Here is an 11,838-nt window from a genome sequence, read left to right as displayed (position 1 = left end):
TGACACCTATTCTTTGGCAGTGGTTACATAGATTAACAAGAATCTATGGTTGGTTACAGTTATAGCTACAATTCATGGTGAATTTCTATAAGGTCTTGAACAGTGTTGTGGTAAAGTATTCCCCCCCTTACTAGTTTCTTTTATTTTATTTTATTTTTGCATATTTGTCACACTCAAATGTTTCAGATTGTCAAACATTTTTTTTAAAAATATTATACAGATAACTCAAGTAAATACATAATGTAGTTTCATTTATTTAAGGGGGGAAAAAACACCAACCCCCCCCCCCCAAAAAGCTAAAGGCTAAAAGCGAACCTAGAAAAGCAACTCTAAGGCTTTGGGACTTTTGGGACTCCAGCAAACCACAGTGAGAGCCATTATCCACAGATGGGGAAACTTGGAACAGTGGTGAACCCTCACAGGACTGGCTGGTCTGTCAAAACAATTCCTAAAGCACATCAACGACTCATTTAAGAGGTCACAGAAGAGGCCAGAATGACATCTAAAAACCTGCAGGTCTCACTTGACCCAGTTAAGGTCAATGATAAGAAAGAGACAGGGCAAAAATGGCAGAGTTCTAAGGCCAAAACCACTGCTGACAAAAACTTGTCACATATTTGCTAAAACATCTTGAGGATCCCCAAGACTTTTGGAAAAATATTCCGAGCACTAATGAGACAAAAGTTTAACTTTTTTGAAAGTGTGTGTCCCCTGACATCTGACATAAAACTAACACAGCATTTCATAAAAAGAACATCATGCCAACAGCCAAACATGGTGGTGGTAGTGTAAAGGTCTGGGGCTGCTTTGCTACCTCAGAACCTGGACGACTTGCCATAAAGGATGTAACCATGAATTCTGCTCCCTACCAGAAAATCATAAAGAAAAATGTCAAGCTGTTATTTTTGTGACCTCAAGCTCAGGCACACTTTGGTTGTGCAGCAGGACATAAATCAGCATGATAGTAACGAGATCCGAAATACACAGCAAGTCCACCTCCGAATGGCTTAAAAAAAAAAACAAAGTTAAGGTTTTGGGTTGGCCCAGTCAAAGTCTCGACTTAAATCTGATTGAGATGTTATGACATGACCTTATACAGGCCATTCATGCTCAGAAAACCTCCAGTCTGGCGATATTAAAACAACTCTTCAAAGAGAGTAGGCTGAAACTCCTCCACAGCAATATGAAAGACTAATTTTCAGTTATTGCAAATGCCTACTCAACTTGTTGCTGCAAAGGGTGCCACAACCAAGTATTTGGTTTAAGGGGCAATTACTTTTTCACATAAGGCCAGGTAGGTTTAGATGGATTTTGTAAATGAAAGAATAATCAAAAACTGCATTTTGTATGTACTCTAGCTATCTTTGTCTAATGTCAAAATTTTTGACAAAGGGAAACAAGAAATCAGGATGGGGGAAATACTTCTTTCATGTCACTGTATATTTTTCTTGAAATAGGGGATCATTGATTTTGACATATTTGTCCATTGACCTCACAGGAAGACACTGTTGCACAAGTTGATTTGTAGAAAAACCCTTTATTTACAATCCAACAAAAGCATAAATGTGTCTCAACCAAATAAAAAACTCTTTATCATTCAGTTACAAAACCAGTACCAAGTTTTATGGGCTACAGTAAAAATTACATTTAGCAGCATGTCAGGTTTATTTAAAGCTACAGTAACATATTTCCAGGCTTATGCCTGTCATAAAATAGAAGAAACTATAACCTACCAATGTGGTCTCACATAATTACAAGTTAACTTCAATTTATTGTTAAAAAAGTATACATCCATCCACATGTTAATGACAAAATATTTGACTGATACTTAGGCCTATAGTGTGAACCTCAGCTTTCAATGGCCAGATAGCAAACAGTAAAAAACCCATCAGTAATCAGTCAATCATTATGTAAACAAATCAACCACAGGAAACACCACGTGGAGCTGTAGAAGCAGACTGGGCCTGCTTATGAATGTCCTTTTTCTAATCAGGCTGTCTCACTGCTGGCAGATGGAGGGGAGTTGTTGTTTTCAGTCTCTTGAAGGTGCTCTGTGGACTTTAGGACATCGGGGTCTCTTGGACTCGCCATCATCTCCTCACTGTTGCAGTTACCAGGAGAGCCGATCTCTGGTGAGCGATCCCCAGGCTTCTCTGGAGTGGCCTGCAGGGCGCCGGTGGAGAGCGGGAGGTTCATCATGTACAACATGTTGCCCATGCGCCTGGACACCTGGATGAAGAAAGGTACTTATTTAAGGTTTCACCTACTAGTCTGGTTTAGTTCACTTCTGTGTGGTACATAATCTTTGCTTTTTCACTGTTAAAGTTGAGGAAAATTACTAAACTGATCTGTACTGTCCTACGCTTTTAGCATCCCTCTGTTGGGGCACTACCAAGTATGGGTATGGTTGTGGTAATGCACTATTAGACCATGGTCTTGCCTGATTCTTTTTCATATTTGCTAAATGAAAACTCTGTCTTTATATATTGTGCCTTAACCATCACTACTACTGTTGACACTTCACACATCACATTTTATCCAGTGATTTAAGTGCAGTTTTTCCTGACCTTATTTAAACTATCTACTGATAGAAGGTTTAAAGATTAATCACATTTATCCTGAATGATTAAGGTTCAGTTTAGTTGTAGTTTTTCATGCTGGTTTGTAAGTCTGTTTTTTATTTTTCAAAAATGCTCTGTCTTGGTTTAGTTTTTATTAGTTCTAGTGTTAGTTTTAGTTTTTCCAGCAATATGGGATTCTTATAGGGGGTGACGCGGGAGAGGGTCAGAAAAAGTAACCATCATACAGTTTTTAAAAACACATTCAAACAGGCTAGACAAAACTAAGGAGATTTTTTTTAGACAGAATTAAGTTTTACTTAGTTTTCATTTGATTGTGAAGCTTAGTTTTTTATTTATTTTCAGTTCTCTAAAATGATATTTACATTTTAATTTTTTAATCCATAACAAGGTCCTTTTTCCATGGTTAAGTTCATGTTATAATCTTTGATCATGTCTGTATCCAAACAGAAAGTGAGTTAGTTAAAGACGGAAAAAACCCAGTATGATACAAAATAGCGTAAATAAAAAAAAGGGGGGTTTAAAAAAACGCAATAAAAGCACAAGATTAATCATGATTAACTACAGAAATTCTGAGATTAATTGCAATTCAATCAAATTAATTATGTTAAACAAAGATTCTATTCTGATAGTTAGTTACTATCATGCTGATTATGTCCAAGTGCTAATTTTTTCTGAGTAGTTTATTAAGTATCATTATTATTAACAGTATTTATTATTTGATGAGATAAGGACACATTGTCTATAATATAGACCAGTGGTGCAGATTTAAGCCCATAACAATATTCCATAAGGTATGATGTATATAGAGTTACTTTGATAGGCATTTTAAGTGAAGAAAGCCATGATATTTTCTTTTTTTACCACTCGTTTGTAAGTTGTAAAGCTTTCTGAGTCAGTGTCCCTTACCTGTGAGCGGATCTTCAGTGCTGGTCCCAGCTTGAGCCCCAGTGTGTCGAGCAGATGTTCCTCTGAAAGTAGGGGCAGTGTCTCTCCGTCTATCATGTGGTCCTTGAACGTCTGTAGATCAGAATAACATTTTATTAGACAAAATTCCTGAGATTGGGTTTTAAAACGTGTAATGTTTGTTAGTTTTTGCCCCTTTTCTCATTTTACTGTCTACATTTGTTTTTCCTCCTTTGTAATTGACGCCCAGTGTTTTCACGTGTATTGTTAGTCAAATAACAGCTTTACATCAACCTATGTGTATTTAATCTTTGTTTCTTCCCCTCGGTGTCATATTGTTCATTTAACCTCCGTACCCATGTTTCTGTGAAGATTATTTGTGTGTGTCCCTCTGTGTACTTTGACTATTTCACTGGAGTTTTTGGACCATTTGTTGGACATTTTACTCCAAAATCTAACAGAGTAGGCTTTCTTTTGCCTCTTATTTATGGATATTGTTTTTCATCCGCATCTGCACCCTCTATTTTCATGTTTAACCTGAATGTGACATCCATTACAACTTAGAAAAGCTCTAAGAAATGGAGTGAATTTGGCTGGAAGAATGTGGTTCACTGTTTGCAAAACCACATAAAACCAACAATGCTAAAGACAGGACAGACATGTCAAAACCAAGCACATCTTTTAGACATGTCCACAAATTCCAAAAATCTTTGTTTGAATCTTTAAAATATCTAGGGTTACTGAATAGCTAAATATGCATTTAGAAAGCAAAGTATCAGTAAGGTATTAGTCTCTGCTTCAGCAAAGAAACGGTATAAACCTGAGCCCTAAGACGTAAACAAATGGATGTAAAAGTGAAAGAAGTACAAATAAATGGAAAACAACGATTTTCCCTAAAACTACTGGAGCAATCTCTGATAGGAAATGGGAGAAGTTCATCAACTTTAGTGCAACCTTTTGAACATTAATTGACTTTTGACTGACTATATGATGATAATTTTCAACTTAAGGAACCCTCATTAGGTGTTCTTCTTTTTTTGTCCTTCTTGATGAGGTTTTTCTTAGTCTTTATAAATTAGAAAACGGACTAATAGAATATCTCTTAAAAGGAAACTTTGGAAACACACCTGTGCATATTCTGAACATGTAGGTATGCTGTTGATAAAGTTGTACACATCATTCACCGTCCACTTCCTTATGTCCTCAGAGACCTCTTCACCATTAAGAAAGAGATTGGCAGGGCCTGAAAACATAACATATTTGTTAGTCCTAAAACATATAGAATAAATGGAAGAGATTAGTGAGTGATATCTGTTTGGACCCACCAGGTGGAAGAAATCCATTTCCAGGAACTGGGAACATGTAAGGCATGCCAGTGAGCGCTCCACCAGCAGAGGGATACATGAATTTCTCCTGGAATGCTGAACACTGGCTTGAAATGTCTTTATCATTCGTGCTGCTGTTGGCCACATCCGGACAACCATCCTGACTGTTTCCACAGGTTTTGCGCAGGCCAGGCTCTCCGTCTTTGTAGGTTTTCCTGCCCCCTGTGCTGAGCTCAGAGTCTGTTTTGGCCTGATGGTGTGTCTTGCTCGTAGCACACTCCTCTCCCATGTCCCCTTTTGCCTCCACCTCCTTTTCCTCCCCTGACGTGGCTCCGGGGCTCTGCTCCACACTTTTGTCTTCAGTTTGGCCCTTTAGGTTGGCCACATGGGTCTCTGAGGTCTTGTGAGTGGTCGGCCTTCTGCCTGCCCTGCGTCCACGCTCTCTGTGCAGTGTGCTGATTGGCGGGTAAGGGCTGGCTGACATGAGGAGGCTGTTGGAGTGCAGCTCATCCAGGGTGGGACGGTGGACGAAGACGTCGTGACCATCTGGTAGACGCTGACGACTCCTGAATGCCATGGGGTTGGAAGGGAAGGCCATGGAGTTATCAATTCCCATAAGTCCCTTCTGGTGGGCATTCTCCAGCTCTTTTTGATGCAGGATGGCGTTCATCTCCATCCTAAACCAGAGCACACACAATAAATTTAACACTCATTAAACCACATTTTGTTATAGAATAGACGAAATCACTGCAAAACCTCAAATCTTAGAGAATTTGTCTCATTTCATGTTAGAAATAAGTTCTTTCAATTATAAGATAAAAATGTTGTTTCAAGATCGCATAAGTGATAAAGTGATGTAAAAAGTAAATTAAATGCCAATGCAGCAAGCGAAATCTATCAAGTGTCTTGAAATTAGACTTACTATCTAAAGTCCCTGATACATCTTGTTTCAAAACATTCAACAAATAAACTTTCCTTTATAGACAATATATGGACAAAAGTATTTAGCCTGACTGTTGATTACTGAATACAAGTGTTTCAGTCAGACCCGTTGCCAAAGATGTGTAAGCACATAGCCATGCAGTCTCTATTTGCAAACATTTGTAAGTGATGTTGTAAGAAAGTGGAAGTGTTCAGGAACAACAGCAACTAAGCCACAAAGCAGAAAACCACATCAAATCACTGAGCAGGTTCAGTGACTGCTAGGGTGCATGGTGCGTAAAATTTGCTGACGCTCCGCTGACATTAATGTAAGCACAACAACTGTGGCAGGAGTTTCATGGAATGGGTTTCCATGGCTGAGCAGCTGCATGCAAGTCTCACATCACCAAGTCCAATTCCAAATGTCGGATGGAGTGATGAATCATGCTTCCCTTTTTGGCAGTTGGGTGAGTCTGGATTTGGAGGATGCAAGGAGAACAGTACCTGCCTGGCTGCATTGTGCCAACTTTGAAGTTTGGTGAAGGAGAGATAATGGTATAGGGTGTTTTTATGTGGTTTGGAGAGGGGCCCCTATCTCCACTGAAGGGCAATCTTAATGCTTCAGCATACCAAGACATTTTGGATAATGCTATGCTTCCAACTTTGTGGCAACAGTTTGGAGAAGGCCTATAGAGAAAAGACTGTAGAGACATGGTTTGATGAATTTAGTGTTGAAGAACTTGACTGACTTGTAGAGAGCCCTAACCTCAACCCCATCAAACACCTTTGGAACTGGAGCTGAGATTGTGAATCAGGCCTGCTTTACCAAATGAATGGCACAAATTCCCACAAACATGCTCCAAAATCTTGTGGAAAGCCTTCTGAAAAGAGTGAAGGCTGCAAAAAGGGGGCCAACTCCGTATTAAAGTGCATGTTTTTGAATACAATGTCATTACAGTCCCTCTTGGTGTAATGGTCAGGTGACCAAATACTTTTGTCCATATAGTGTATTGTCCAAAAATGAAAGAAATATGTAACTAGGTTTAAATTTTGAACAAGAGCAAAAAACATCTCAGTTTTTCAGGTTAATGTAATTTTTACTCTAGTATGAAATCTCTGCACAAACTACCTGGCTATATTTTGCTTATGAATGAGTTCCTGTCGCCGGGCAACTGTTTCCATGGGCTCTGAGGGCAAGAAGCCATAGCCAGCTGAGAGAAAGAACAAAAAGAGAGACAAGCTGTTAGAGCTCATTCACATTCCATGAGTGGGGCGAGGAATTCTCTCAGGCATGGACACGCTCTCTGCAATGCTCACCTGCTCCTGGGAATGCTCTCCCAGGCAGGACATTGGCATGTGGTGGTAAAGGGGGACCCAGGTGGGGTCCCATATGCATCTGTCTTGCCTCTGAAGCCACCATTTCAGTAGGGGGGACCAGCTCCCTGAGGATAGAAATGCAGTGAAAGTTAGCCATCTGGGTATTGTAACATTTGGCATCTGAAATAGGGTTAGCTACTTTTTTATGAATATGTAAGGTCAAGTTTGGTGACAGTAAATATTATAATCCTGTCCTGTCTCTCCTTTATGCCCTTTAGCTTCATATTGAACAGTGAATTCAGATATATACCTCTCCATGAAACGAGGTTCGAACTGTGCAGGGACTCCCTGTAACCTCTGCTGCCCCTGGGCGAGGATCTGTGGAGCCATAGCCATCTGGTTCCTCATAATCATCTCCTGTCTCTGCCTCAGCTCTGCAAGAGAAAGAGAAAAAGCTTCAAAGGTCACTGGGAAGTAAGTCTAGCTTCAATACCTGAGGCATGTTCTGACTATGAAAACTGGAGACAGTTTGCAAAAATTGATACATGTGAGACAAAGTTAGAAAGTTGGATTAACCAGTTTGGAGCTCCAGGCAGGACCCAAATGCAGGCAATTAAGAGGACTGGGGTCTCTCTTTTTTTGTATTGTATTTTTCAATACAACGAAAATGTAACACAAAGAAACAGTAACTTTATTTTGTTATGAGGAAATGCGAGGGGAAGGACTGAATTTTATAATGTCACAATAGTGAAAGGGAGGGATTAAAAGTACAGCACGTAAAATTAGGAGTATAAGTGGCATCTAACAGTGAGAGTCTAGACTGTAACACTCACTTCTGGTGGGGTTTTTAAAAATTGGCAACTGATATTTGGTCCCTTCTGTGATATTGTAGAAACATGGTGGTGCAAGGTGGCATAGTCTATGGGGGGTGCCCCTCCTAATGTATGAATAAATGATTTTATATATACAGGTAATCAAACTAATTTAAACATACTTGTAAATATTATTTTCTATTTTTACCAAGTTTATTCTCTTAAATGTTGGATTAAAAACTAAAAGGTTACAATAATAAAATAGAAGAGAATGATAAAACACAACCCTCCTGCTCACTCAAGTGAATTCAAAATATCCAAAAATTGTGCACATGAAGGAAATAATAATAATTAATAATAACAATAAAATCTGCCATGAAATCTGCCCCTATTTGGGATGATGAGTAAAACAAACAAAAATATATTCCCCCCAAGTAAATCCATCTAAAACTTCAAATTGAACACTCCAAAATGTACAAACATATCCACAAAATTTTTAAGGAAAATCCCTGCAAATATAAAGCAAATTCTCCAAACATTCCTAGCAAACTACTTAAAGTTCTATGGAAATTCTGGAAAATTCTCTAGAAAATTCGAATAGCAAAATACATTTCTTTCTTGTAAGAAAGCCAAAATGTAATGTCCTTAAATGCATATGCAGGGTCTCAGGAGGTAAAACAAATTAGAGATAGAATTGGCTGTATATGCATCAATAAATGCGTTTACATTTTTTAAAAATGTCGATATGCTAGTAAAATATATTGTAAATATCCAGTAAGCATTATGGTTGAATACCTTGAAAAGGTTGGCAGATTTAAAAAAAAAAAAAAAAAACTATTCTGTTATTTACAAATTTACTGATCATAAGTATACCACTTCAGCTGAAGTCTCTGATTCTCAGGATTCTGTCCATCGAAATCATTCCATGACAAAATAATCACATCAGCCACAATGAATGCATTTGTCAGGCTACAAACAAACAAAATAAAAGTGGGCCAGCTCACCATTAGAAGATTTTCTGTACTCTCCTGATCATAATGTTCCATCAAAACAGTCCTGCTACATCAGAAAGAGTCCTCACAATCTTAATCGAGTCAGATGTTTTTGTCCAGAAACAGGGTTACATCCATAAAGATCCATGGACTGGTTTTGTATAATATAATTTTAAAAATCCCATTGCTGTTATCAGTCATCCACTATAGTTGCTGTAATAAACTTTTTTCCCCCTGGCAATTACTAGCAATGCTGTAAAACAAAAATGTCTGCCAACCTTAATCCTTTTTGGAGTCTTCAGTTTTAACACACCTGAACTTTTCCTCAGTAAAACAGGTGTAAAATCTTTATCCTCTTCTATTGTTGTCAACTTTGAACCTAGACCAGCTTAGGCTTCATGCTTTAGTGCAGCTGAGCTTTCCAGATAATACTTCCCAGCTGCAGTCATCTACAGGCCTTAGTTTCACAACACAAATTCAGACAGAAAAAAAAAAAAAATTGTTGTATTACTTAATACAAGTGGCTACAGTAAGTCTGACAGTTTGGGAAGACACTTCAAAGGGTTACCTTTCTAAAGACACCTCGATTGTGATTGTACTCCAAATGGTTCAAATGCAGCATTCTATTTAGTTTGTCTAGGTTGGTTTATGCATTCAGATCAGTTTAAAATAGCTTAACTTCTGTGTTTAGATAATGACATTAAGCCAGACTACTTGCATTTGAGTTTCATGTTAAAATGAAATGCAATGATAGTCATATTTTTCCTTATGTTACATAATAATAACTGTAGCAGTTAAATTAAAAGTATTCTGCATTTTGTAAAGGATTTGGCCCTCTGGCAGTGAGCATAAAGAAATGTGGCCCTCTTAGTAACCAGAGTTGCCCATCGCTCCCTTAAAGTGACAAAAATGGAGTAAGATGACATTAAAATTATTTATGAGTAAAGTTACATGACATCAAATGAAATCCAGTTAAAATCCAAAGTAAAATGAAGGTTCTTAAGTCTGCTTTAAAAAATATTGACATTTTGTGGATGCCTCCTGTCTAACTGATTGATAAATTGACCAGGAAGATGTCTTGAAAAGTTTCATTCAAAAATTTCATAAAAAATTTTCTTACCATGTCCTTGAAATTATCTATTAGATTTTTTTTAACTTTAGTCCTTTCAATGTCCTTTTTTTGCGACATATTGGTTTATAAGTCGTGTTGCTGCTTCATCTCTTGTGTATTTTCAGTTCTCACCTCCAGCAGACATGCCGTTAACCAGTCGGTACCAGTGCTTCTCATCCAAAGCCCCCTGCTCTCCCAGCGCTGTCATCTTCCTCAGCTGGTCTCGTGGGGTCATGACACACTCGGTGAGCTTTGACCTCCACCTAAATGCTGAAACATTAAAGAAAAAAGGTAAATAATTGCAAGACACGAGAACCACACTGGGAAACTTGGTTAGTACTACATACATGACATGCTGTGGCCCTGAGAACAGAAAATCATTGCTAGGTGGATGGATACAGACATACATTTTCAAGGTCTCCATGTTTACCACTAGAGGGCAGCAAATATCTTTACGTTAAGAGCTATAGCTGCTCACTGAACCTTTTGCTAATGTGCCAGTCCTCAAAATGAATATACACCAATGAGTTGTTCAGTTCAAGAGCAGTACCAGTAGTTCTGTAATTAAGTTTTTATGTTTCACTTTTGATAACGTGGTATCTACTCCACTTTATATTTACACTACCATTGGAGTCCTAGAAGGCAGAGGAATACTTGATTGCCCTAAATTGAAAGGTGTTCCTAATATTTTGCCTGTCTTTAATACATATAGACCTACATAGAACAACATTTTAAACCAGGAACTAGAATAATACTTCTTTAGGTTTTCATGCTGACACACTGACACTGGTCAAATTCTTCTCACCTTTGCTCCTTAGCCTTACCTCTTACCTCTATCCAAGCTTTAAGCATTAATCTACCTTAACCCTCACACTCACCGTACCCTAATCCTAAACTTAAATTTAACACCTAATGCCAAATCCAAGCCTTAATACTAACCTGTTAAATTTATACTGATCAGCAGAAATAGTCCTTTAAGAGAATTTCCTCTTAAACTCTTATGTTTATTTGCTTGTTTTACATTGAGCAGCTAATGGACAAAAATGTATACTAAAATAATGTCGTTCACAGACGTGCAGTCGTGTACACAAATGGCAATGATATTCTTTGCTGTGCCAGCAGCTAGCGTGCACAATTACAATCGACTTAAACACCTCCAATTAGCTTCTATTCAGCAGAAATCCCATTAGAAAATATGATACTGTAAACCCCAGGGCTATAATCCAGTTGTGCTAATCCAGCAGCAGAGTGCAATATGTCTCTGATGTTTGAAACTGAATCTTTGCTGTATTATAAGTTAGAAATTATCCATAAATCAACCATGTGTCTTTATATTAATCATTTTTGTACTGATGTCTTTGAGCAGAGTTTGCACCTGCACTTGTCTACACCTTTTCTCACCTTCCCCTCCCCCAGGGGAACAAATACTGCCATAAGCTTTGCTCCGAGGCCTTGTGCATTATCTGCAGTCACTCAAGTTCCCTCTGAAGCCCATCTAATCTGAGGGCTGTAATCCTCCTCTTAGTCCTGCAACAGTCTGCTAGCTGCATCTGCTGACCTGCCTGCAGAGCACCCTCCCAGCCTGTCCCACCCCCTGGCCCCACCTTCTTCAGGCCTTCACCACCCCCAGGATCCTATTAGCTAAGTCCTGGCTATACAGCACTTTAAAGGGATGTGTTGGAGGTAATCCGCACGTTTAGAGTTTTACCCTCAGCAAACCTTGCCTGTAAGCATCCTGGACAATACACCCTAAGTGCTAAGCCTATTAGCCTCCATTAGCTCCCAGGATGTCCTAAAAACACCTTGGGGATAAATCTGGGGATTCAATCGGTTTATGTGGCGCTATGTGGTGTGAACACATGCACCCTGCCTCCA

At 38.6% G+C, this 11,838-nt stretch overlaps 1 protein-coding gene across 1 annotated transcript; it reads right to left on the bottom strand.

The window, feature by feature from the left end:
* Nucleotides 1-1,989: 1,989 nt before the first annotated feature.
* On the bottom strand, nucleotides 1,990-10,198 carry samd7 (sterile alpha motif domain containing 7). The gene is made up of 8 exons (XM_041804357.1): nucleotides 10,096-10,198; nucleotides 7,359-7,482; nucleotides 7,049-7,173; nucleotides 6,861-6,942; nucleotides 4,811-5,487; nucleotides 4,613-4,728; nucleotides 3,489-3,599; nucleotides 1,990-2,229 (listed from the first exon to the last, which is right to left on the bottom strand). Exons 1-8 carry the CDS (start codon nucleotides 10,196-10,198, stop codon nucleotides 1,990-1,992), a joined length of 1,578 nt encoding a protein of 525 aa, XP_041660291.1.
* Nucleotides 10,199-11,838: the final 1,640 nt, after the last annotated feature.

Source organism: Cheilinus undulatus, linkage group 13, assembly GCF_018320785.1.
Source record: "Cheilinus undulatus linkage group 13, ASM1832078v1, whole genome shotgun sequence".
NCBI classification, from domain to species: domain Eukaryota; kingdom Metazoa; phylum Chordata; class Actinopteri; order Labriformes; family Labridae; genus Cheilinus; species Cheilinus undulatus.
This window is presented reverse-complemented; position numbering and strand designations above follow the sequence as displayed.

Bases quoted from the DNA above. Each gene is read 5' to 3' on its own strand.
- samd7 (XM_041804357.1), bottom strand. From the start codon at position 10,198: ATGACCCCACGAGACCAGCTGAGGAAGATGACAGCGCTGGGAGAGCAG. The intron at 4,729-4,810 runs GTGGGTCCAAAC...TTATGTTTTCAG, and splicing joins AAATGGATTTCTTCCACCTG to GCCCTGCCAATCTCTTTCTT. The intron at 2,230-3,488 runs GTAAGGGACACT...TTCTTCATCCAG, and splicing joins CACTGAAGATCCGCTCACAG to GTGTCCAGGCGCATGGGCAA.